Source organism: Pseudochaenichthys georgianus, chromosome 15, assembly GCF_902827115.2.
Source record: "Pseudochaenichthys georgianus chromosome 15, fPseGeo1.2, whole genome shotgun sequence".
NCBI lineage: Eukaryota > Metazoa > Chordata > Actinopteri > Perciformes > Channichthyidae > Pseudochaenichthys > Pseudochaenichthys georgianus.
The window spans coordinates 5259949-5287941 of record NC_047517.1 but is presented as its reverse complement, the minus strand read 5'-3'; the positions used below and the strand labels follow the sequence as shown (position 1 = coordinate 5287941).

Here is a 27993-nt window from a genome sequence, read left to right as displayed (position 1 = left end):
CTTTTCACTGTAATATTTCCGGTGGCAGGCTTAAGCATCTGTGCAGCCGACTGTAGAAACACGTTAAACAGCACATTTTCTTAGAAATAGTTTCCCTTTGGTGTATTCACTCTTCGGTGGAGGAGTTTGAATGCCCTCTTGAACACCAACATGTACCGCCCGGTTAAACCTGGACACGACATGTACCGCCCGGGTAAACCTGCACACGGCCCGCCGCCGTTCGGACCTCTGCCACGCCATGGCCCTCCTTTCAGACACGGAGGGCCCTGTAGGGGTCCCCCCCCAGGACACACACCACCTGCACCTTGCGGACCCTTTTCAGCCTCAACGCCGGATAACCATTATCTCCACAGCAGGCCACCAAGAGGTCATTTCACGAGAGTACGTACCCAACAGGCTAGCAAAGCTAGCTATCTATGCTACATGATTCAAATAAGGGGTTGCTAACAGAGCAGTATGCTAGCCATCAGAGGTAGACCACAGCTACGTATGCCTCTGCTGTTGTAATTATCTAAGTAAACTTAAGAGTAAAGCTACCTTTCTTCTTTTAAGTGTATTGAAAATTAGAGAATATTGGATCATGTCACTAACATAGCTAACATCAGTGCTGGAAAGTAACGAAGTACATTTACTCAAGTACTGTACTTAAGTACACATTTGAAGTACTTTGGGTACTTTACCCAAGTATTTTTGTTTTGTACTTTTTAATATTTCTACTCTACTACAATTTGGAAAGACATTTTTTACTTTTCACTGCACTTAAAATATGCAAATTTAAAATCAAGCAATACAAAAACAATCACACATTAAAAGGGTTGTTGAGGGCTTTGTGAGTAATCAGGAGGATTTTGAAGTTGATTCTTTGTCGGACGGGGAGCCAGTGGAGGTTCTGGAGGACGGGAGTGATGTGGTGTGGGAGCGGAGTGAGGAGGCGGGCAGCAGAGTTCTGGATATGTTAGAGTTTATTGAGGAGGTTGGATGGTCTGCCGTAGAGCTGGGGTCACCAACCCTTTTTTAGGGTGAGGGCTACTTTAAAAAAATAAAACAAGTCGGGGGCTACTTTTACTCCTTTTTTTGTTTTTTGCAGTGTATATATTTAGCACATTGTAACGTTAATATGCTTACCTTTAACCTTTGTGTGCTGTTTGGATCTGTGGGACCCGTTTTCAGTGTTTATTAAAAGAACATGTTTGCAATCTAATTATTTTAACCTGCTTTATTTGGGGGTGGACGGGCCTCACCTCCTCTTGGGGGGTCCCGGGGCATGCTCCCCAGTGAAGATGTTTTTTAAAATGTTGAAGTGAAATGCACTCTGGTGTATCCATCAATTCTGGTGAATTTGTGGATACAGCTCTCAACACTCAGATGAAAGGGAGCTGTATACTTTTCAATAATCCAATCATCTTTAGAATATGATCACAACCAATAACAAATCATTTAAACTGGTGTATTCTTATCTTATGTTACCTAGTTAGCATTCTTTCTTTTTATTTATGCATATTTTACTAATCACTCCCCTTTTAAACTGTTGATGAATGATCAATGATTTCTTACTTTATCTATAGATAAAGGTGTGCTCTCCCAGCTCTCTCGCTCGCTCTCTCTCTCCCTCCCTAGCTCTCTCTCTGTCTCGCTCGCTCACAGAGGCTGTGTGCTCCTCCGTGGCGATGACGGCTTGCGTTAAAAAAATAATACACATATTTGTAAAGTGGGGGGACACAAACGGGATTTCGAAAAGAGCGGGGGACATGTCCCCCTGTCCCCAGTGGAAATTACGCCATGTGTGTGTGTGCGTCAAGTGCAATAAATAAATATGCAAGTTGCAATACACACAGAGTAAAACTCTGCCCCTCATGTGTTGTATAGGCTGGCACGACTAGGCTGTTCAATGGGGCTGATGTGTTGTGTAGATTCTGCCAGAAGGAAAATCAGCGGGTAGGTGCCACATTGCTTTTCTTCCCGACTGCAACTCTGAACCCGCAAATCAAGCAAGAACGTGATTGGTCGATATTCATTGTGGGGGTGGCGGGAGGAGAAGTGTTAGATAGATATAGAGTTGTAGATAGAGTTTGCTATGATTTAGGTTTCGTTTATGCATAGGGTAGATTCTTTTAATTACATTTCCTTTTTTGTTTTGTATTATTTTATATATTTTGGATTTGCTTGGCGAGCTATTTTTTAGAACATGCCCCGCGGGCGACTCACATTGCCCCTGCGGGCGACTAAGTGCCCGCGGGCACCGTGTTGGCTACCCCTGCCGTAGAGGAAGCTATTGCAGTAGTCGAGTCGTGATGTGATGAATCAGGGTTTCAGCAGCAGAGGAGGAGAGTGATGGGCGGAGACGGGCAATGTTTTGAGGTGGAAAAAGGCGGTCCTGGTTATGTGATTGATGTGGTGATTGAATTTGAGCTGACTGTCGAAGATGACTCCGAGGTTGCGGATGTGAGGGGGGGGGGGGTGGGTGATAGAGTATTGCTGTCAATGGTGAAGATGACATTCTGGATGTCTTTGATACGGGATGGGGGGCCGATGATGATGTCTGATTTGGCACTGTTCAGTTGGAGATAGTTTGTTTGCATCCATGCTTTTATTTCTGAGAGACAGTTGGTGAAAGTGGAGTGTGTTGTGGGGGTGATGGTTTTTGTTGAGATATAAAGTTGGATGTCATCGGCGTAGCAGTGACATTGTGGCGACGAATGATTTTGCCAAGGGGGAGCATGTAGAGGATGAAGAGGAGGGGGCCAAGCACCGAACCCTGGGGGACACCTTGGGACAAAGGAGCAGTGGAGGAGGTGCAGTTGTTGATGTTGATAAACTGATGTCTGTCCGTGAGGTAGGATTTCAGCCAGGAGAGTGCGGTGTCGGTGATGTTTAGTGATGATTCGAGGAGGGACAGCAGGATGGTGTGGAATGCTGCGGTGAGGTCGAGGAGGATGAGGATGTTCAGGCTGCCGGAGTCAGAGGAGAGGAGGAGGTCGTTTGTGATTTTCAGAAGAGCTGTTTCTGTGCTGTGTTTTGATCGGAAACCGGATTGAAATGGCTCAAAGAGGTCATTGGAGCTGAGGTGGGATTTTAGTTGTGAGGCAACGACACGTTCAAGTATTTTTGACAGAAAGGGGAGATTTGAGATGGGCCGGAAGTTGGACATGATGTCAGGTGTGAGTTCTGGTCTTTTGAGAATGGGTGTGACAGCAGCCAGTTTGAGAGAGGGGGGAACTGATCCAGATCTGAGGGAGGAGTTAATGATGGTGGCGATGAGTTGGGAGATGGCAGGGAGGCTCTCTTTAACACATTTGGAGGGCATTGGGTCAAGTGTGCAGGTGGAGTTAATTCCGGTCATGAAGTCGAACAGTTGCATGGGGGTCACAGGGGAGAAGTGGGACAGGGGCTGTGAGGTGAAGGGGGGGGAGCCAGGAGGGGAGGTGGGGGGTGCTGATGAGGGTGTCAGATTGCTGTTAATGTTGCTGATTTTGGTTTGGAAAAACGAGAGGAAGGAAGTTGCACTGTTCGGTGGTGAAGGACGAGGTGGCGTTGTCACAGGGTTTGAGAAGTTTGCTGATGGTGGAGAACAGACGCTTGGGGTTGCTGGAGCCAGACTGGATGAGTTGTGAGTAGTAATTAGACCGGGCTGCTTTGAGTGTGTTACTGTACTGCTGGAGATAGTCTTTGTAGATGGACTGTTAGTGTGGTTTTCTTGTGTTGGCGTTCCAGTTGACGTTTCCTTGATTTCATTTGGCGGAGTTCAGGGGTATACCAGGGGGCGGAGTGTATGAAAGAGACATTTTTAGTTTTTGTGGGGGCCAGTTCATTGAGACAGAAGGAGAGGGTGCTGTTGTAAAAGTCCACAAGTTCAGATGCGTTTTCAGAAAGTGGGGGTGGAGACAGACAGGCACCTTGCAGGTAATGGAGGCAGTGATTGCTGAAGGTGAGATGGATTTGAGATTTCTGTAGGTTATTGTGCGTTTTTGCTTTTGGGCGGCGATGGGTATGTTGATGTCCATGATGATGGCTCGGTGATCAGAGATGTGGAGATTGAGGCTGGACAGATGATGGATGGTGTTAGGATAATATATGATTATCGCTATCGATTAAACCATCCAACATTATATTTAAGTAAGTATAACCATGAGTGGGTTAAAAGAAAATTAATTGGCAGCATTCTTTTATTGGAAGCCACGTTTTTTTATTCAGAAATATTACACCTTTTCAGCTCCTTAAATGTGAACATTTCAATTAGTATTTCTTCAGTTACATTTTCCTAATCGTATTTAAATAAGTTTACTTAAGTACCATTCTCGATTAAGTACTTTTACTGTACCTGTAATTAAAGAATGTGAATTAGTACTTTACTCAAGTAAAGATTCTGAATACTTTTTCACCACAAAACTTGCTTTAGACTTTATTTAATTATTCCATACTAACTCACCAAAACCTCACAGTTTGTGTCATGAATATTGTCTGTGGAAACAAAACATGTGGATAGTTCTTTTAAACTCACAAGACGTTACAAAATTATATTGCTCGATAGAATTTTGTCATACATTTTTGAGTTTGTGTATTCTTAGCTCACCAATTATGAATTGGGTTGAAACTTGCTCTGATCATTATGGGAACCCTAAGGATAATGTGCCACATGTATTCATGTCAGCTGTGTTAGCTGCATGTTTTATAGTAATTAAATGAAGATAAAGAAATGTTATAAACAAAAACATATTAGAAATCCATTGTTCCTCCCACTTCGGGGAAATTTACATTGTTACGGCAAAAGGACAGTGTAAAAGAAACATAAGGGTGCTCCGATCAAACGAAAACTCATCATTCACTGCTGATCTGATTTGAACGTTAGCTCTTATTACTTATTTGGATACTTTCTCGACTGAACTTTAATTCGATCTGGGATAGCAGAACATCAGCTCCACCTTATCCAGAGAGGTTTCTCTTTGGGGAAACACAGAAATACAAAGTGCAGAGTGTGAGGGAAATATTTTGTTGTGTGTTTGTACCAAAAAGCATTTTGTGTTTCACATAGGTCTGCCATAACTTAGAGCAGGGGGTTAAAGGTTAAAGGGTTAAAGGTTCCGCTTTCCTGTTGGGGGACTGTGACTAACTGCCAGAGGACTTTAACAGACTGTCTTTGTCTCTGAATCCAGGTTCTTGTGATTATCGATCAGAAGACGTGCGAAATAGAGGCTCCTCCTTGATTATCTGTGTAGATTTGCGCTGTGTTTCTGTGTAATCTTCAGTGTTGGCTGGGGAATCACATGATGAAGTCGTGTGAGAACCCTGCCAATGCTCCCGGCCGTGGCTCTCAATAAACTCAGGTGTTTGATATAAAGCGGACTTCAGCCTCCATTCCTTCCATCTACATTGCTGAAAAGAAAATCTCTCTCACACAGAGGAGCAGACTTATTGTTGCTCAACAGAGTTTATAGAACACACTTCTTGTGTGAGGAATAGGGCTGGGCGATATGGCTATCTCTATACACAATATATATTGCGTTTAGGGATCCGATCGATCGGCCGCCGATCAATATCGGCCGATACTCACTCTCTACTGATCGATTGGTGCTCTTTAAAAATGCCGATCGCGAGAGCCGACATAACACTATTCTCTGTGCGCGGCAAAACAAGCTCGCCAAAATGGCATCATCAGTCAGGCAGTATTTTAAGGTGTCCGAAAATGACAATAAAATAGCGGTATGCAACGTGTGTGAAGTAGGCCTGCAACAAACGACTAATTTGATAGTCGATTAATCTATCGATTAATGAAACGACTAATCGACTATTCGGACTATTACGCCTTGCACAATTTCTCAAGCGCTCTTATTTAGCCATCAACTTTTAGATTTAGCTTGAGGTTGTTTTAGGCATGTGGAAACTAACAATGAAGACAATAAAGATGAATACTTGATTAAAAAATACATATTATTAAATTAACTAAACAAATTGTTTACAAAATGAACATGGCTTTTCATTTAAATTAAATAAATAATATTTCACATCAAAAGAAACAGTGTTTTAGCAAATAATAAATAATGTGATGACAGAACTGTAAACAGAATAGCTGAAACTTTAACAAACTAAATAACTCGGTTACCTCTAATCATTAACCCATGTTTGTATAATGGAGTTAACTCTGTGTGTTGCTGCTAGCATGCAGAACACCTGAAGTGAAAACGTTACTCGTGGACGGGGCTACAGAGCTGCTAGAAAGACAGTCGAACCCGGTGCATTTCTCCGTCTGAATGTGGAGCACTTTTGCTAAATGTTTAGATAAATTGCTCGTGTTACCGCCCTTACATGCTAAACTCTTATTGCACTTTTGGCAACGAGCATCGAGACGGGTAAAGTTTAACAACACCTCGGAGCGGCGTTCTCTCCGCCATCTCCGCAGTGTGTTGCTGCATGTAGTAGCCGCGTGTGTGTAAACTGCCCCGCCCCCTCCCACACAGACCAGGGAGAGAGATCTCGTCTGATCGAAAATACATCATAGACGCATTTGTTTGTCTTTTTGCATATTATAAACGAGCTGGCCACACTAAGACTGTGATATAATGTTTTTGTATCAATAATACACGACATATATTTTTTAAATGTCCCCAGTACCTATAACGTTGTAGCTTAACGGCGCGTAAAATGCACGTGATGACGTCACCAACGAATCGACGACTGAATTAGTTGGCAACTAATTTGGTAATCGATTTTAATCGATTAAGTCGATTAGTTGTTGCACCCCTAGTGTGAAGCAGAAATCCGGCAGCTCCACCTGCTGTGACGAACCGGTGAGCGGAGCAAAACACGCACTAAGAGTTAGACCTAACACACTTAGCTATTTTATCTACCTCTGGAACAAGCTAAACTAGTTATACATATATTTATTCTTCACTGTCGGGTCACTTATTACTGGATCAGTGAGCTGCATGAAACGGATACTGACAGGCTGTCAGGAGAGAGGGAGAGAGGAAAAGAGAGCGCATCCGCTCATTTCTCCCGTGTTATTATCCAAAGTTAATGTAAACTTGAATAATGTACTTCATTTGAATGTAATGTTGGTTGTAGTTTGTGGAAGAGCCAGTGAATGAGCTGAGTTTTAAACATCACTTTAGATGGAAGATCCCCACTCGATCGGATCGGCGATCGGTATCTGCCGATACCGATTCCGGCGATCGCCCCCAAAATTGGCGAACGGAGCATCTCTAATTGCGTTATTTTAAAACCTTGTGGAACTTCATTTATGCATTTTCCATTTTCCCGACAACCATACTCATACCTCATTCACACCAACGGTGTTTCAGGGCCGGTTCGGAGCTGGAGCTTGAAAAGCACCGGGTTTTCCTGTTCACACCGCAGCGGAGCAGCCTCTTAGCTCCGGAATCCGGTTTGTTTCAAGCACCTAAAAATTGTCCGGCTAGAGCAAAAGCACCGCCTTCGTCATGCTTACGTCGAGGCGGGGGCAGGGGGAATCGGAATCGTCGTTGAAGTTGATGATTACGATTGTAAAGCAGTTTTTAATGTAGCATGTAACGACTGTTTAGTTGGTAGTAAAGTTTCTTCCATTTCGTTTCGACAGAGCAAAACCAAAACGAGTAGCGCTTCAACACAATCGGCCATTGTTGTTGTTGTCGGTGTGAGCTGTGAGGGGTTTCCGCACGGTTTGGCTTTATGAAGCAGCCACGCAAACGGTTACGTCATGACGCAATGACGCAGCACCAGTCGGACTCTGGGCGGTATGAAAAGAGCCGGAGCTAAACCGAAGAACTGGTTCTGAATCTGAAAAGCTCTAGCACGGAGCTTGAACCGGAGTTGCGTTGGTGTGAATGAGGTATTTGTCACCATTTCAGTGCATGAAGAACTTTCTTTCAGCACATTTTGGATCAACCTCTTCCCTTGGCTACAGTGGCAATACAACGTACCTGATTCACAATGGGTAAGTCTGTGTAAGCAGATGTTTTGTTAACTGTTGAATAAAAATAGACTAGGTTTGCCAGCTGTGCTTTTTTGTGTCACATTATACTTATTATGCCTCTTTAATTAAGTTTCTTAAGCTTACATGCAACCTTCCTTAACAAATAATTAATAACCTTAATAGTATAACTATAATAAATCTTTAAGATCCCCTATTATACTGTTTTTCATCAATATATTATAAAACATTCATGTATATACAAAACATGTCTCTGAAGTGTTTGGCTTGAAATACCAAACAGATAATGCATTGCAGCATCCCATAATCCCCTCTGTTTTAACCCCTACTCTTCTTTTTTTTGTTTTTTGCAGTGTATATATTTAGCACATTTTAACATTATTATATGCTTACCTTTAACCTTTGTGTGCTGTTTGGGTCTGTGGGACCCGTTTTCAGTGTTTACTAAAAGAAAATGTATGCAATTTAATTATTTTTACCTGCTTTATTTGGGGGGGGGCCTCACATCCTCCAGGGGTGGCCTCACATCCTCCAGGGGGGACCTCACATCCTCCAGGGTGGACCTCACATCCTCTAGGGGGGGCCTCACATCCTCCAGGGGGGACCTCACGTCCTCTAGGGGGGTCCTCACCTCCTCTAGGTGAGTCCGGGGGCATGCACCCCCGGGAAGATGTGTTTTTAAATGTTGAAGTGAAATGCATCAATCTGGTGCACTTTGAGCACAAAATGAATTTATGGATACAGCTCTCAACACTCATATGAAAGGGAGCTGTATACTTTTCAATAATCCAAACATCTTTAGAATATGATCACAACCAATAACAAATCATTTAAACTTGTTTATTCTTATCTTATGTTACCTAGTTAGCATTCTTTCTTTTTATTTATGCATATTTTACTAATCACTCCCCTTTTAAAATGTTTTTTGTTTTTTTTACTGTCCTATACACATTGGAGTGATTTCTTACTTTATCTATATTAAATAGATAAAGGTGTGCTCTCCCTAGCTCGCTCGCTCTCTCTCTCGCTCCCTCCCCGCGGGCACCGTGTTGGCTACCCCTGCTTTAGATGGAAATAAGGAGCCACTCCCTACGCCCCTCTGAGAGATATTTGGTTAAAAATAACCCAATGGTGCTCTAGGAGGAGATTCAGGTGATCAGGTGGGGTGGGGGGGGGGGGGGGGTTACCTTGGTTAGTTATTGGCTAATGGTTACACAAGACAAAACATCGTTATGACATCATAAAGTGGCCAAAATCTGATCAGCTCATTTTCAGACAGGTTTTTATATAAATGGATCAGGACAAAAAGAGAGAGAATGTTTTTTCCTGAAACTTTCAGAATCTCTTAACGCAGAGGTTTATGTATAAAAGACATGAAAATGTGGATTTTGCATAATAGGTGACCTTTAATTGTTATTTATGTAGTAGACATAACAGGATTGTAATACATTTTTCCTCATTCTAATATTTGTTCATTAATCTGTAAATCTTTTTATATTGCTTCCCATTTTGTGCAGTACAAAAATACAAAGGAATCAAGGATCAAGAGCCATTGGACCTTGCACAAAGGTTTTGCAGCATTCATCTACAGCTGGAGAAGGAGTCTTGGCGGTCCACAGAAAAACTCACACAACCAATTTTTGTTATTTGTTTCTTTTGATAGAACTGTTTATTTACGACCACAAAGTTGAATCATAATCATTGTGTTTTTTTCATATACAAACAATTATTTGCCTTAATCTTGCCTTGTTAAAAACGGTCAAACACAGGGATGGGCAAATGGTGGCTCCTCTTTTTGCGGCCCTCAGATTAATTTATAAACAACGTAATTAGTAAAAAAATTTATTAAAAAATATATTTGTATTTGTAGTACTGATACCGTCCACTAGACTTCTAGTTACGTCGCGAGCTGCGCACATGATTTAGTTCGGCAGCCAAATACCGCGAAATAATCTGTGACGTGTTTGTGTGTATTGTTTTTGTTTCCCGGGGAAACACTCACAAGAAACACCGGCTGTTGTTATGCCTGCTGTGACGTTAAGTTGCCGCTTGTAATTATGCTGTTACAAGCTTAAAAGTTGTATTTATCATTTGAATATGGTGAAATAAGTTTAATATTCTAAAAACCAAGACTTTGTTTATTTGAAATCATTTGAATTCATAATTTCAGCGGGAGGGAGGGGGAGCGGTGCTGAGGAACAGCAGAGTGTCTTAGCTAGGTTCAAGTTAGACAACTACAATTACATACAATCCATGCAATTTGTGTGTGTTCCAAGTGAATCTGCGGCCCCCTGGTGGCCAGTACATACATTATGTGGCCCCCACCACCATCCAAGTTGCCCATCCCTGGTCTAACAGCAAAAGAAACTATAGGTTACTTACGTAACCCCAGTGCTCAGAGTAACATGAAGTGAGATGTCTCACTATGGGATGCGCCTCATCGCGGAGCAAACAGAAGCATCAATCTCATTACGTCAATCCTGATTGGCTGGTGATCTTGACGTCAGCGTCAGGGAATTCACCCCCTATAAGTAGCTTGCGCCACGACGCATGCGTCATTCAAAATAAGCACCTCTTCTCGCTTCACCATAGCAAGGAGGGCCGTCTGGTGAGACATCTCACTTCATGTTACTCTGAGGTCTGGGGTTACGTAAGTAACCTATAGTTCTCATTCATAACACTCCGTTCGATGTCTCACTATGGGAAATTGTAGCTCCCGTATTGTCAGACGAGCTTATCTCGAAAATCACCAAACCAACCAGAACTTAACAGGTAGAGCTCTGACTCAACCAGGTGCCCAGCACTGCTTGAGTCACACTGGGAGCAGAGCCCAGGATGCAGCCAGACCCTGAGTCGAAAGAGCTCGGCAGGGTTGGGCTTCAACCACACTCTGCCCTGGGGCGAACTGAGTGCATGAAGACTGTACAGATAGTGCATGAGTGCCACTGGCTCGCTTGGCAGCTGCCAGGGTCAGCTTCACGTCACACTGTATTCAGATTGTACCACTCACAGGCCAGGCCCATAGAGCCAAGCGCTCTGGGTGTGGGTGAAAGATCGCCCCCCCCCTCTTGGGACAGTATGTCCCTGCGTAGTGGGAGCTGCCATGGCTGCCCGCACAGCAGCTGATATATCTCCGCTAGCCAGTACATAGCTGGCCAGTGCGGAGCTATCAGGATAAGTGTGTGGCGTTGCTCTCTCACTCTGGCCAGAGTTGGGGGTATCGGAGCCTGGGGTAAGAACGCGTACAGAAGGCCCGGAGGCCAATCGTGTGCGAGTGCATCCATGCCTAACGGTGCATTTAGATCGCGCATCGAAAAGAACAGCTGACACTGAGCGTTGTCTTTCGATACGAACAGATCCACCGCGGCTCTGCCATAACGCACCCACAGCTGGCTCACAATCCTTGGATGTAGAGTCCAGTCTGCATAAAGTGGTATACCTCTGGACAGTAGATCTGCCCCGAGGTTCATCACTCCCGGTACGTGCGTCGCTCTCAGAGAGAGGAGACACCTACCGCTCCATAGGATCAGTTTGCACGCCAGTGTGTGTAACTGGAGAGAACGCAAACCCCCTTGGCGGTTAATATACGATATTTTGGTCGTATTGTCTGTCCTCACGAGGACGTGATGTCCCCTGAGGAAAGGCAGAAAGCGTTTTAGGGTGAGAAACACCGCTAAAAGCTCCAGGTAATTTATGTGCGCCCGCTGGAGGTCTCTGCTCCAGAGACCCCTCACCGGGCGACCTTCATAAATACCTCCCCAACCTGTCAGACATGCGTCCATGGTGACCACTTTCCGTGAAATGGCGCAGTGCCATTACGCATTTCACAGTAACCATCACTCTCCCATCACTCTTAGTTTTAGGGCGGCCACCCATTATTATAGCGCTTTTCCAGATGCTCAAAGCGCTTCACAAATACACATTACACATATATCATACATGCAATGGTCATGTACTGTGGACAATACCCACAGGAGCAAGTTCAGGTGAAGTGTCTTGCCCAAGGACACACCGGCTTTACAGACGCAGCAGCGGCGGGTTTCACCCCTTGATCTGATGATCATTGCACAGCGCACTGCGCCACACCGTCCATCTTCACGCCTCAAAGTCATCGAGGCACTTTTACAAGTACACATTAGTATCATACATGTACTGTGGACAATACCCACAGGAGCAAATCCGGGTGAAGTGTCTTGCCCAAGGACACAACGGCCTGACGCAGTGGCGGCAGGAGCGGGTTTCGAACTGGAGTTCCCCAGCACCCCCCTTGATCTGATGATCAGATGCACAGACCACTGCGCCACCCGTCCTACGACCAGGATGGCTGACGCCATGCGCCCCAGCAATCGCAGGCATGATCTGAAGAGAACATGTTTGCGCAGCTGGAAAAGAGCAAGACAAGCTCTGAAAGCTTTCACTCTTTCCGCTGACAAGCGAGCTGAAAAGGGCACCGAGTTCAGGCATAAACCCAGGAAGAGTATAGTCTGCGCGGGGCACAACATGCTCTTCTCTGTGTTTATTATGAAACCCAGGTTGAGCAGGTGCTTTACGAGGACATTTGTCTGCGTAACAGCCTCCTGCTCCGACTGTGCGAGAAGCAGCCAGTCGTCCAGGTAGGTCGCCAGGCGAATACCCTGTTGTCTTAACGGGGCTATCACGGCTTCCGTACATCGTACAAACACCCTTGGACTGAGAGACAGACCGAAGGGGAGTACTCTGTATTCATAACAGATCCCCTGAAATGCGAATCTCAGATATTTCCTGTGTGGGTAATATACTGGGATGTGAAAATACGCATCTTTCAGGTCGACTGATGTAAACCAGTCATTTTGTCGCACGAGCCGCAGCAGAGATGTGTGAGTGAGCATTCTGAACGTATATCTTTTTAGATATTTGTTCAGAGCCCTCAAAACAAGTATTGGCCGAATTCCGTTCCCTCCCCGTTTGGGAACGAGGAAGTACTTGGAATAGAAGCCGCCCTGACTCTGCTCAGCGGGTACAATAGATATAGCCCTCTTTTCTAGGAGTGAGAGAATCTCTCTCTCCAGAATATGGGCTGACTATCCTCGGGCCTGTGAATGCAGAATGCCCGAGAAGCGAGGGGGGGTGACAGCGAATTGGAGTCTGTAGCCCCGTGTTACTGTCTTGAAAACCCAAGCAGATGATGTGAGCATCTTCCACTGCATGCTCCTTAGAGCCAGTGGAGATGTCACGTATCTTCCCCTCTGAGTCTCTATTTGTTGTGTTATGAGGCCCTCTAGTGTCTGAACACAGTGGTGCCCCTTTTCGACAAGCGTGGCGGTGGTGCCTTCACAGACCCGCCTGTAATCCGCCTTTTGAGAGATGCCGTAGCTGCTCTCAGAAGGGGAACAGTTGACGGGCTGTTTATTGGTTTTATTGTTTTTCTTTTAATTTTTTTTTGAGCTGCGCCCTCGGCCTGAAGCCTGGATGCGTCAGCGGCAAATGTTTTATGACAGAAAAATCAACAAATGTGTGACATGTGTTTGTGCGGACTTGAGGATGGTGTTGAGGCATCTCTCGAGGCGGCGGGAACACATTTAGAGCTGGGGAACCGTGGACTTCCAGCTCTGTCACAGAGGGGAGAAGGAGGGGCTGTCACGCCGCTCGCTTCTTCTTCCTCGACTGCTGGCCGAAATTCTGGGTTGGCTGCTGCCGGAACCGGAGATTTTCTAGGCCAGCTCACCCTCGTCTCCAGCCTGGGCTGGGGACTCGGGGCGGGCTGCGTCTTCGGTGTTTTAAACCGATCAGGGTTCGAGGCAGCTTGGGCGAAGGACTGCTGCTGCGAAGGACTGCTGCTGCGAATGCAGCGGCTGGACCCTTCGAGGGAGGCAGAGGTGGAGTGCCTCGTCCTCCTTCTTTTTCGACTCACACCTCCTTTACATGGAGGCGAGAGCGAAACTCGCCTCCCTCGGGAACGATGGGCATATCCAGCACATCCTCCTTTTCCCGGTCTGGGAGGTTGGTGAGGTTGAGCCATCTCGCTCTTTCCTGCACCACCATGATCCCCATTGCCTTGCCCGTGGCCTGGACGGCGCAGCGTTGGACACGGAGACAAATGTCCGTGACCGCTGCCATCTTGTCCAGAGTGGCTGCCCCCGGGTTACCCGACAGGTCCTCGCAGAGCTCCGCTTGGTAAGCGGTTAGCAGCGAGGACACATTCAGGGCCCTGGCGGACAACGCTGCGGCTTTGTAGGACCGTTCAGTCATTGTCGACTGAAATCGGTCCGACTTTGCTGGCAGCGTGGGGTTCCTGCTTGGTGACGGGCCCATCCTCGGTAGGAGGTGGGCCGCTACCAGTGGTTCCATGGGCGGTATGCGGAGCAGGCCGAGCTTCTCCATTCCGTCACAGTCTAGGGAGGAGGCACCCTGGATTGGGACCTTGTTGCTGAAGGGCCGGTCTCTCCACGAGACCGACACCTCATCCAACATCTCCGGGAAGACCGGAAGGAGTTGCCTCTTCGCCCGCGCTGCTTGGGGGAAATGTTTCCCTTCGTAGCGGGACCTGGAGGTCTCCTTGGCCATTTCAGGCCATGGGATGTCGAGTCTGGCCGCGGTGCGTTTACACACGGCCTGCAGGTCCATGCTCAGACAGGGCGAAGCTGGTGTGCTATCGCCCGGGAGAGCAGCCTGAGCCGATGACATGAAGATGTCCTCTTCATGTTCATCCGACTCGGACAGGAGGAACACCGAGGCGTCCTCTTCGTCCTCATCGTAGTCCAGCTCGAGGACATCCTCCGCGGGTGAGGTCATGGTGAGGTCTAACCGGGAGCCCCAGCTCGGTAAAGCGTGGGGTCCCGTTCCCGTGTGTCTTGCCGTCACCGGGTCCCGGCCTGCCAGGGCGCGGGAATCCGGTTCTGCAGCCATCGCAGATAATGAGCCCCAGACCGACACGGAGAGGGGTTCACTCTCTGCGGCGGACTCCCCCGCGTCTTGTCTGCCGGCCGGCAGGTCAGTGGACATGGGGGGGGGGGTCCTGCTCCAACAGGCTAGCTTGGCGTGCTAGCCGTCGGCGGAGGCTCTTCACGGTGAAGCGGACATAATGTCCGCACGAGCCGGGATTGTCGATAGCCCTCGGGCGTGTTCCAGCCCGAGGCAGGACGAGCAGACCTGGTGTGTGTCTGTGCCCGAGATCTTCAACCCACAGCCGCAGAGTCGAGCCACCGAGTCCCTGACTCCTCTGGTGTGAGGGAGAGAGGCGTCCATCTTGCTCGCCTCGTGGCGTGGAGAGGACCCGCTCTCAACAGGTAAGTTGGGAGAAACCAACCCTGACCACCCTGTCCTTAATCCGGAGAAAAGGACGGTGTGGGTCTTTTATTATTAAGAGAACGGCGAGGTCAATTTCAATACTAACTGGCGTTAGTATTACCGTCTTCCTGCAAAGCAGAAGGAGTAGCCGGCGAGCGTCCGTCGACCGAAATGGTTATATTTGGGTTCAGTCTGTGGACCGTTAAGCTTGTCCGGCTACTATAGAGATGTGCTCTGAAGCGAGAAGAGGTGTTTGAATGACGCATGCGTCGTGGCGCAAGCTACTTACAGGGGGTGAATTCCCTGACGCTGACGTCAAGATCACCAGCCAATCAGGATTGGCGTAATGAGATTGATGCTTCTGTTTGCTCCGCGATGAGGCGCATCCCATAGTGAGACATCGAACGGAGTGTTATGAATGAGAACTGATTCCCTTTTTCCTAAGACAAAATAAAAAGAATGATGAGAAAATAGTGGTTTGATTAAAAATATAAATGTTTTACAAAAGCCTGTTGAAAAGTGTTTTTCCTGTTGTTATTTTGAACCATACTAGTACCATGACTCCAAAGGCCTGGGAGCAACAGAAAGCAGAGAAATGTAGCTTTCTTTTAAATGTACACATCTTTGTAAAATGTGCAGTTCCAAAAGCGTTTTACATAAGGACTGATTGCACATATGCTAACTACTCACATGGAACATTTTACTGATAGTGAATCAAAATAGCTTCTCTGTGATTTGTTTTCTTATTCCCTATGGCATTTTGTTCACAGTACATCATTGAAATTGATACAAACATATTAAAGATATAGAAAAAGGTCCCAGAGCTAGTGTGCTCTCTAACCTTCGCTTAAAAAAAGCTTCATATGTTTTCCACTCTCCCCTTCGTAGGTGAGCACTATTGAAACAACTCATTATTCCTGCATATTTGTGGCAGATTTCAATTTGAAACTTGCATGAAAATGTTCCTTCTGTGTTTTAATACTGTTGTATCACGTGACTTGAATTTTGAATTGAGCCGTCCCTTATAGATAATATCTCTTTACGTTAGTGATGGGAATTACGGCTCTTTTTAGTGAGCCGGATCATTTGGCTCGGCTCACTAATGGTGCTTTTCCACTGCAAGGCCTCGCTAGGCTTAGTACGGTATGGCTAGTCCTTGTTAGGCCAGGCTCACTTTATGCTGCGTTCCCATTACAGTTTAGGAACTGGGGCAGTAACTTTAATAACGCAGTGTCGGCTGAGGCGTGACGTCATCTTCAATGCGAACCACTGAACCAACATCAGCCGTTAGCTGTTAGCACTCAGAGCTCCTCATATCTGTTCAGAAACTAGACAAAAGTTAAAGGTGACCTATCATGCTATATTTTAATAATATATTGTAGGGCCATACCTATATAAGGTATATTTATACATTTTCTTTTTCAAAATACCAAAAAGATCATGCATTTTAGCCATGCCTCATTTCGCTCTATTTTGCTCTCCTCCACCCCTGTCTTTGCATGCACTGCAGCTGACCACGCCCCCCTGCAAAGGAGGGGCCAAGTTACGAGGTCATGTTACCATGCTGTTACCATGCCACGGCAACCTCTCATTCCCCTGATAGGTGGAGAGTTGGCCATATAGGCGGAGCTCCTCGTCACTGACGTCAGACTATTTTCAAATCTGTATCGGTCTGTATCAGATCCGTTAAAGCCCCATTTTTAGAGATTTTTGGTATGGAGGAAAAGAGAGAGGGTTGTGTTTTCTGACACTTGGTGAGTTCCCACACCAGGGACACATATCATGTATAAAAGACATGCAAAGGTGCATTTTGCATGATAGGTCCCCTTTAAAGTACAAACCACAGACTGTCTGTGTCATGCCAAATACAGTCGCTGGTTTATTTATGTCTGTAGGCTGTTGTTGTGAGTGTGGACGGTCGGAGCATATACTCCGTTAGCTTAGCCAATCTCCATTCAGAAAACACGCATTTTAAAAGGTTTTTCGCCTACCGTCTGTCTGCAGACTTGTCAAAGCATTAATTCATGGTTTTTACTAACCGGTATCAGTATGTTGTTACTTCGGCATCGGTATAGGTATCATCATCACTGTTCGACCTGAACTCAGGGCAGCGAAGGCAAAACCAGACAACACACAACGTAGTTTTACGTAGCCAAAACGGCAAATACCTCTTACCTTTGCTGTCTTCTGATCAAATGTTGTGTTCAATGGCATTAAAATGCAGAAGACACTGCTGAAGGTTAATCCAATGTCTCTGTCACTTTGAAATGATTACTGATAATCAGTGTTGTGCTAGTTACTGAAAACCAGTAACTAGTTACCATTACTAGTTACTTCATTTCAAAAGTAACTCAGTTACTTTACTGATTACTTACATTACACCAAAAAGTAATGCGTTACTGTGAAAAGTAACGTTTTAGTTACTTAAAAAAGGGCTCCCATTATATTAATGCCCTTATAGCCTTCATTTCAGTACTGTTATAATACAATGTGTTGATCAACTTGACATGCATTATATGCAATCTGGATAGCATCGATATTAGCTGGCTTTACATTTTTGTATATTCTTTCTCCAGGTAGTTGGAAAAAGTTTTCCGTTTCATGTGCCGTGTGCCGCCCGGACATGCAATCATGCTAACTAGCTCCTGGAAAGCGGGTGACTCCACTGTAGCAATAGCCTGCATGTGTTCTACAACATACCGTGCAATGGCTTTATCGACTTTTCCCTGGCTAGCAGTCCCTTGGTTAAAATCCAGCCGCTGTTGCTTAGGTGCAGGCGGAGGTGGAGTGGCGTCGACTGAGTCTCTGTGGTTTTAGCTACTAGCTTCGTCCCAGCATGTTGTTTTTGCAGATGTTTTAAGAGATTTGAATGACTGGTTTGGGCAGTAGATAGGCTCTTTGACCCGCCAGGACACAACTTACATTTAACTAAAACGTTCTTTTCTTTGTGCTCGACAAAAGTGAAATAGTGAGAATATCTCCAGGTGGAGAAACTAGACTTGAGCTCCGCCGCTGCCATGATAGTCTTGTTAGTAAACAACACAAACACGCCCACAGCCCGTCTCCGCATGTGACACAGGTACTGTACAAGTACTGTACTTAAGTACTGTTCTCATCTCTGTTCACCTGGCTGTTGACTATCTAAAAAAACTAACGCAGTAACAGAGTAACGCACCATGTAGTAACGGTAACTGAGTTACTGAATTTAAAAAGTAATGCGTTAGAGTAAGTAGTTACTTTGTAACGCGTTAGTCCCAACACTGCTGATAATCCATCAGCATATTTATGATGAGATCAATAAGCCTAGTTTTCAGTTTTCATAGCGTAACATAGCTTTCGGTTTGGGCAAGCTGCGTGCGCATCACTCTCACTCAATGGTAACGTGTAGGTGGATTTAGGATCTCCTCCTTGATTCTATTGGCTCTAACGGTTAAAGGGAGGTGTCAATCACCAACATCGACCAATACACCCAAATGACCCCAGAGGTGGGTTTCTTTCTCCTAAACCTCTCTAAAAAGGTCAAATTTCACTTTTTTTTGCATTAATCTTGATACAGGGTACTTATTATATGTTATAGTTTGGATTCCTAAAGCTTTTAGTCTACTATCCCATCATTCAAGGGTGGTTTTCACTATAAGTCATGTTTTTTTTTCGACGGACACTATAATTTACATTTTTCTACTATGTTCAATCTGAATTTACTTTAAAATAAAAAAATCTATATTGATTCTGACTTTTCTACATCCAACTCACAGGTTTATCATTGCTTTAAGAAAAAAGATTATTAATTTACTCCTTTTTAGAAGTGAAGATATAGTCATTTGTTCTGGGAATGTCATTTTCGAGCCTGAGACTGCAACGAAAGTAACAAACACAATGCATTATCCTTTTCAATTACAAAGAACACAAATTGGGTTAGTTACATTAACAAATAACCATAAAACAACAATACTGTACAATAACAAAATTAATGCCTTGAATAAACCGAAATACTCTCGCGCCGAATATTCACTGCTGATTACTACAGGATTCGGAGTCATTGTCATCGATACCACTTTTTATGTCTCTTGCAGTGGACTGATGAAGTTTTGCCCACGAGGGACTTTTCTTAATCATAAAATAAGCAACATGTCAAATGCTGTAGGAACACTGAAAACCACCTTCCCAAAATGTTAATAGCTATATATATACAGTACAGTATACAATGAAACTGAAAATAATCTCTTATTCAACTAAATGTATACAAAAATAGATGAAATAAATAGAGAAATGTCAAAATGATTCAGCTGCAAAAAACGGATTAAAAAGACATTTGAAACTGACTGATGAAATTAAGGAAACTGATTGTTTCTGTAAGGCCGGTTAGCACTTCACTTTTACCATCATTAAAAAACCAAAGGAGCATGTACATACATTCATTATACCTTCAGTAGTAGCATAGCATATAAGTGCTAATGCTTTATTATGTGCCTACATTGGCAACAATGCTAGCTCCTAGGTTTTAACTTGGTGCGGAACTACGCCATTGGTCCATTTCTTTAGTAATTGTTTTATCACTTTCTGTTTTCCCTGTGCACATTGTTTACACATATTGTATCTCCTTTTTGACAGTCAATACAGTTAAAGTTTTAGTCAGAAGTCAAATAATAATTTGGGCTCTAAAAATTAAATTATTTCAAAAATAATGGACATTTAAAAATAAATGTCCCCTAAAAATATCCTCGCATTCAATGTTTTGTATTGTTTAAACAAAAACCAGATCACATAACACTTTTTCAACATTCAGAAAATGAAAAGTAAACTACTTTCCTGCAACAATTTGGTACTAAATGTTTGAAGTTTGTTTGTCCTAGAAAGAAACCAACTTTACAGCATTACTCATTATGTATGCCAGCATTGATCCTTATGTCCAGACTGTTTCTTCTATACATGAACCCAATTGTTGCTGATAATGATATGATGATGATATGAATAGGCCTATTCCTTTTATGTCACACAGCTGATTTTAGGCCTGTCCAGCATTTTATTTGCGGAAAGATCACACACATTTTCCTTGGAAATTGAAAACGTACTGTGCAATCTGTTGTAACCATAAACCTTTTTAAACGGTTACCCAAGTTTCTAAAAATGTTTAGTGTACACTTTTTACTCAAACATTTAAAAACATGTTAAGCATATACAACGGCCCCCTTTCAAATTCGTTTTTTCTCAAGTATGCTAATACAGTTATGTATTGTACAGCACTATAACATGAATTCTGAATACTCTCAGCCCCACTGTAGCAGCTTCTCCATAGACCGTAGTACAGTGATTGCTGTGGGAGGCAGCCAGCAGATCGTCCCTCCTCCACAACCACTGCATATTCCCATCCCAAAGTGGAATACAACTCCGGTTGAACATCCTCCAGACAGCAGGTACATCTTTCTATGTTGTGTAATTCTAAGCAGGAACAGTTGAACTAATGCTTTAATGTATATGTTGAGTGTTCTCTCTCATTTGAAACAAATGCATGCTGCTTTTCAGTGACCAAGCTGGTGAGGAATTCCTGAGATGCATCGCAACAAACAAGCCTTTGCCAGACTATCTCAAAGGGAACATGGCATACAACCTGGCTGAAGCTTTTAAGTCGGCAAGTGTCCTGAAAGAAGCAATGAAATCAAATCCTGAGTTCCCGAAGAATACATCCAGGAGCAGAAGCCGCAGTCGAACCCGCGGAAAATCTCGAGCCAAGAGCCGTGCAAGAAGCAAAAGCCGATCGCTAGACCGAAGTGGACGCAGCAAAAGTCGTGCTCGGGGCAAGAGTCGGCCAAGAAGCAAGAGCAGGGCAAGAAGCAAAAGCAGGGCGAGAAGCAAAAGCAGGGTCCGCAACAGGAGTCGGAGCCACAGTCGAGGCAAGACGAGTCATGTGCGGAGCAAGAGCCGGGTCAGGAGGTCCAAGTCACGAAGCAGCAGTGCTGAAAGGAGGCATGGAAAAGACAAAAAGAGAAAGAGGAGCACCAGCCCCAGCTTTGGCAGCAGTGTTGACATCAGTCATAATCTGACAGAAAATAGTCTGTTAAAAGGACTGAGGCTGGTCATGAACAGCAAAGAACTGGAGGAGCGGATGCCCACTCTCAAAGATGCCATCCTCACTATTCAGGTAGGGCTGCACGATTTTGGGAAACAATCTAATTGCGATTTTTCTGACAAATATTGCGATTGCGATTCGAATTGCGATATTTATTTTTAAGCGACCCAATGGAAGTTTATTGTAAAATGCGGCCATAACTCCGGCTAGGAAGGTCGTATCAACATACTCCTGTCTCTAGCACCCCCGCAGCCCGAGCTACGAGTGAAAGAACTAAACTTACATGAAACTTCCGTTGGGTTGCTTTAAAGTCAAGCTTCAGTTAAAGATTCACCCTTTTAGATGTAGAACATGTGATGGAGCATTACTAACCTGACTCAGATGATTTGTTTCACCAAACTATCTAGGAAAGCTCCATTGGAAGCCATTTGGAAAGGGCAGGCACTTTCAAAAGCACTTGGCAGGTGATTGGATCAATCTGTCTATCACCTTCTATCATGGGCCACTTCTGATTGATTAACAATGGATGGTACATGTGGAGCACAGCACTTCTGATTGGTGTGGATGACCAAGAAGAAAAAAGAAAATGTAAAAAAAAGTTTGCGATTTAATAATCGCATCATCTCGAATTGCGATTTCGATTTAAAATCGATTAATTGTTCAGCCCTAGCTCCTCGTCCATTTTCTAAAATGCTCTGTGTCAACCAGCACAAAAAATGGGATTTATGAATAATAGCATCTATGTAAACCTCGACAGAAGTATATCTAGTGTTTTATTTTAACACTTGAACACTTGATCTAAAAACACGATGACTGTAGCTGTTAGTGAATTAGGGTGAAGCTCCGCCACAGACCTTAGGCGCGTTCACACCGCAGTACTTTTCCCACTTTAGTTCCGATATAGTTCCGAAATGTTGCGTTCACACCAAAAAAAGCCGGAACTAAAATTAGTTCATGAGAACCTTTTCACCCCCTTTCGTGGGAGAAAAAGGTTCCTATGTCTGATTGGCTTGGGCGGATTGCAAACCACGCCCCGTAAAACTCCCAAAAAGTTTTGTGAAACCGCCATTTCAGTAGAAGCTGCTGGGACTCCCAGCAGCTTCTACTGAAGCCCCCAACTCCGGGGACTTCCGGCCGGGGACTTTGGGCGGCAGTATACGCCGTGAAGTGGTTTGCGGCCTACCAGTAAACCCAAAGCAGAAGAAGAAGTGACTTCATTTGCCTAATCCTCCCCCAGGGACTTATTCCGGTGTGAACGCGATCTGTACTTAGTTCATGAGAACTAAAGAGTTCTGATGAACCTTTGTGGGAAAAGTACTGCGGTGTGAATGCGCCTCTTGTCAACTGCTGTAGGTCACATTTATATCCATTGTGCATGAAAAACGCAGTCCTTGAAACATGAATATGATACTAACCAGTAACCACCAAAAAGTTGGGAATGCTCTTGTCTTTTACACACGTTTTAAATACAGTGGGTGCTGGTGACACAGATGGGGAGCTAGTCAATAGAATCCTGGTTATATTCTTGTGTTGGTTCATGTTATACATTTTGTTTAGCTTCATATCAAACTATGGCTTATATATCAACTTAAAAAATAGAATTAGGCCAGTGGTGGTTTTATTGTGTTGCTAATTATTCTAACTTCTCTCCATTTCAAAAAGATACAGACCAAATCATAACCATTAACATCTGGGATTTACTTTTAGTTATGGTATGGTGGCAACTCTCAGTATTGTTGTTAGGAGATGTCAGGGTGATTGGCTGCCACATGGAAGACACTCCAAATAGTTATGGGTTTGAGGCTTTAATCCGTGCTGGACTTGAACCTACCAAGCTAAGTCTAAGACCTATCAACTGAACTACCAAGCTGCAAGGTCCAGTGTGTTACTGCCAACACTGTTCATACCACATTCTGCACAGTGGACATCCACCTCCATGGATATAGCTCCTGGTATAAAACATTTGCAAACATAGACATGTACGTCGTTTTTTCCTAAAACATTGAATTAATAGCCAAAATAGATAACAAAGGGAAGAAGCTGCTATCTGCTAATTGTATGTCCTTGTTATAATTTTATTTGTGCAGGGTTCAGATGGAAGCAGAAAAGTGGAGCGTGTTCATGAAGAGCTCAAACATCAGCAACATGAGAGCAATAATAATTCATCATCATTGGAAAATGACAGTATGCTACTTCCTCATGACAGAGTAGGGAGCGACTTCTCTTGGCTGCAGGCGGAGAGTCAGCAGGAATCCACAGTCGTGAATGCTGAGGAGCTTGAAGACGAAGAGTCGTTCTTGTACGGTAATGAAGACACTGGAGAAAAACAAACCAATAAATCCTCCACCACACTTTTTGCAGCATACAAACCACAGGGAATGGATAGTTCTGGCAGTCAACAGAACAAACCCATTTTCAGTAGCTTTGGGGATATGCTTGATCTCAAGCAAACCCTTCAAATGACTTCCTCGAGCGTAGCCTCTGCCAGTCTGGACAGCAGTGAGTGTGAGAAGATCAAGAACATATTAAAAAGTCTGGACACAGTAGACGTCGGCAAGATCATGGGGAAGATGCAGGGTCAAAAGGTGGAGAAGCAGCGGTCTCCTGCACCTTCCAGTTCAGAGCGGACAGCAGCAGCCTTAGCCCTGCCCGAGCTGAGTAACCCTAATGTACGGAAAGCTCTGCAGTCCCTACAGTCACTGATCAAAGGTAAGAATACTGTGTTAACACGGATTGATTTAACTGATCATGCCATCACCTCTTCAATCAGCTTGTTCATTGAGTTAAAGTGGCAACAATTGTTTGCTTTAAATGATCATTTTGAATAAATGTTGATTGCCAAATGTAATGGCTGTTAAAATAACAACACCATCAGCGTTTAGATGTATTCCTTATAAGCTTCACCTTTACTCTGTAATTCTGTTTGTCACCAATGAGATCTCCCCATTTGAATTAAAGCAAAAAGGATGTGCGTTAACAATTGTGTAACCAAAACAGGAAGAGGTTTGCGCTTTCGTTTTTCCCAGTAACTATCGATAGCTATCCCCAGTAACCAGAGTATCAATGTTAATTATTTGTAGTTACTTTCCCCAGTACGGTGGAACAGCAGAAGTAACTGTGTAAGACAAAATGCAGTGTGTTGTCTTTAGTAGTAGGTCCAAAGGAAAAAAGGTTTGTTAAAAAATACCACTTGGAAACACAGTTCTCAGTTCCCATGGACAGGGCAGACAAGTGACTTAAACAAGTTATCAGGGCAGCAAACTAACAATCACATTTCAACAATAACTATAACCATGTTTGCTAACAACTGGTTAAATCCTCACATAAATAAGTGCAATCTAAACTGCGAACTATTTTGTTGATTGGCCTTGGGCGAAATGGTAGGAAGTGATGCAGCTTTTTATTGTGAAAGGTAAGAGCGGAAAGAGTGTGGTGCTGCTGCCATTAACAAGGTGAGCGACATATAGTTTGTCTAGGTTCAGAGTACGGCGCATACATGTTATTATTTCACCTTAATAAGTACAGGCGGACTCATTCTCTCAGCTTCGGTGCTTAGTGCCATATCTCTCTCTTGAGATGTTTCAGCTCATAAATACAGCTCTGATTTGAACACTCTTTAAGTTACGACAGAAATGTAATGCTGTATACCGCAATACTTTTCTAATGTCTCATTTGGAAACACAATTGATTTCCGATCTGTTTCTCTACAGTTGCCAAGGATAAGATGATCCGCTGGATCAATGATTTATCTTCTCTGACTTTATTGTCTAATGCTTACGATGTGATTAAGAGGATTATATTGTTCTTCTTCTTTCTTTAAGCAACAAAGGAGAAGCGTGAACAAAATGATGGCAGTGGTACATCGCAGACATCCTCTGATAATCACAAGGTATTGATTTTCAAGCTGTGCTACTGATAGTGAGACAATTGGAATGCATTTAAGAATCACAAAACCCCTGATTTATTTTGGAATTGTTGCATGTGTTTTGTAGGCACGTGACAATGAGGAAGGGAAGAACGACAAACATGCCCGGATGAAAAAAATGGAATCCTTGATGAATGAGCTGGAAGGATTGTTGAAACAGGATGGTAAGGCAGTCTCCTGTGATGAATGTATCCTTTAGCGTTAAATACTCTACATACTTCACTGTCTGCCTTCTCTCTTTACAGGATTGAGTTTTCTGTCACCAGTGATTGGGTTTTACTGTCAGAAATGTGAGGAGTTCATTGGGGATTTGAGTAGTGCTGAAACCCATGCAGCCATCCACCGCCATGGGAACTCGGGCAGTGTAAGTATAACTCCTGTTCATCTCTGTGTGCTGTCAACAAATCCCATAAAAGACTGAAAACAAGGAAGAAGGCCGCTTAAAACTCTTTGATCTTTACAGTCTTTAGTCAAGTTATAGTGAGGCCAGAATGTCCACTTTGTTGTATTAAAAAGAATCTTATGTAACTTTATTCATCCAAACTAAATATTTGTATTTAAACACTGAAGACTGTATGCTCATAAATTTGCTTGTTTTTTGGACTAAATCTTAACTGGCAGAAACGATTAAATGCAATGCATATTCATGTATTTATTTTAGTGCTGTCAAAATTATCGCGTTAACGGCGGTAATTAATTTTTTGAATTAATTGCGTTAAAATATTTAACGCATTTAACGCAGCCATTTAACGCAGCCATACCCATACGTGCCACCAGTGGCAGCGCCAGGGTATGGCTGGGGTAGGCTACACCCATACCAAGAAATGGCTTAGCCCCATCATGAAAAATTATGTTAAAGTAAGCAAAATAAAGTCTGCCAACTCGCGCGGAGTAAATTTCACAGACAGCAGTTAGTAAGATTGATTTCAGTAGCCACGGTTTTGAAAACTTTTGTCACGTAGTGATCAACTTCTCAATAGAACATCTTTGATAATGTCTTCTGGCCAATCAGAATCAAGATAACGGCGTTGTGTTGTTTCAGGAAGTCCCGACGGAGAATACTTTTGCTGTAGTACAGGGGTGCACATAACTAACTGGTACGCAGGTTATGTGCGTGATCTGAAATGCGTACCGTCACTTGTGTCACAAAGCGCATTTGCGTACCGACGTACTTGTGAAGCTTTTCCAGAAGGCGGTTAGATCACCGGACGACAGAGTCGGTCTCCGTCTGCACAGACAGGCTGCTGTTAACGTCGGTCTGCACAACGGAATTGTGCCAAAACTACGCCAACCGGCTGCGCCCCCCCCCCCCCTTCACTGGAGAACTGCGCTCAAACAGCTGATCACAACGTTCACACTTTCTTGATTGCTCATGTTTGTACTAGTGGTTTTTAAATCTTTTTAGATGTGTCGGCGCAGGGGGTCCTTTTTTAGAGATTTGTTTGTCTGTGTTGTTTTAAAATGTGTTTCATGTGCAAACCAAATCTTCTTACTGGTAGAATAACAAATAAATAACCTGAACCCTGTTACATTTTCACAATCTTTAAGTTATGCCCAAATTCATTTAAATAATGCCATAGCTTATATATTGAAAATGTACACTCACCGTAACATTTTTGCTGGAAAATCATTTTATTTATGTGTTTTTAGCATAAAGTGCGGATGGACAGGAATGCTGAAGACAGCAAGGGACCCTCACACCATTTGAGCAGCAGCTCTGCTCATCCACAACCCTCAGAAAGGAGGGACCACAGGGGCTCTGAATACAGAGAGTCAGCCGAGCACAAGAGTCACAGAGCCCACCAGCAAGACCCCCAGCGAGACTGGAGGGACGACAGGGATCAGAGAAGCAAAAACCACAACGAGGGCGGGAGCCACGGGGACGCCATGGGAAACATGTCCTTGAAACAGGAGATGAGGAAGGAGAGGCTCCTCATCACGGTGTCTCGTGGACAGACCCCTCCTCCTAAAGGGAGGGCCAAAAAGGAGGTGAACAAGGAGCAGAACATCGGGAGTCTTAACAAAGTCAAAGTGGAAGACACTGACGGCAAGGGAAATCAATCCAACAGCAGCGGAGAAAAGAAAAGCCTAGTAAAATATGAAAGCAGCGGCAGTAGTGATAATGACAAAGGTAAAACACAGAAAGACAGATCCCCTAAAAAGAAGAAGAAGAAGAAGAAGGATAAGAAGAAAAAGAAGGAGAAGTCCTAAGTGTTGAGTTATGCTTGAACCTACACTGAGAACCACATGGTTATTTTGTATAGGTGTGATCCGCAGAGGAAGGAGTTTTCATGGTGTAAGGAAGTGCACTTCCCTTAGATAAAGATTCATATAAATGTTATCTTTGTGAGTCTCTGGTTGAGAGGGTTCTCGCCTGAAGTCTTGAGTTATTCGAGGAGTAAGTTCCTCGCTCTGCGACTTCCAAACACATCGGAGACTCATCTCTACTAGACGCACAGGTAACATTTTGAAAATCTTCTTTGGCTGTAAATCGTCCAAAATGTCAGCATGCTTATTTTGCTTTGTTGCTTCCTACAGATTTGACAATGAGAATGAATATGTTGCTGTACAGTAAGCTTTCAGTTAACCCCCACATCCTGGTTTGATGTTTCAAGTCAGTGTTTGAACGATTGTATTAATACCATAGTTACCGTGTACCGTGATGGAAATGTGATGCGTGTATTTTGCAGTTGTGTTTCACTTTCCTACTTGTCTGTATGTTTATCTGAAATACAAGATCACACACAAGTCTGTCTCCTGTTTTGACATTTTGAAATAAAGAAATGTGTTTACCACATCATTTGAATGAGT

The 27993-nt window shown here is 44.0% G+C and overlaps 1 protein-coding gene across 1 annotated transcript; it reads left to right on the top strand.

Moving 5' to 3' along the window:
- Window positions 1-3: 3 nt before the first annotated feature.
- Window positions 4-27979, top strand: LOC117459824 (uncharacterized protein DDB_G0287625-like). The gene is made up of 8 exons (XM_034100961.2): window positions 4-381; window positions 20462-20604; window positions 20714-21329; window positions 23345-23966; window positions 25079-25146; window positions 25250-25346; window positions 25428-25546; window positions 26833-27979. The coding sequence occupies exons 1-8, from the start codon at window positions 151-153 to the stop codon at window positions 27391-27393; spliced, it is 2457 nt and encodes an 818-aa protein (XP_033956852.1). The 5' UTR covers window positions 4-150; the 3' UTR covers window positions 27394-27979.
- Window positions 27980-27993: the final 14 nt, after the last annotated feature.

Bases quoted from the DNA above. Each gene is read 5' to 3' on its own strand.
- LOC117459824 (XM_034100961.2), top strand. From the start codon at position 151: ATGTACCGCCCGGTTAAACCTGGACACGACATGTACCGCCCGGGTAAA. The intron at 382-20,461 runs GTACGTACCCAA...GAATACTCTCAG, and splicing joins CAAGAGGTCATTTCACGAGA to CCCCACTGTAGCAGCTTCTC. The intron at 20,605-20,713 runs GTACATCTTTCT...GCTGCTTTTCAG, and splicing joins GAACATCCTCCAGACAGCAG to TGACCAAGCTGGTGAGGAAT.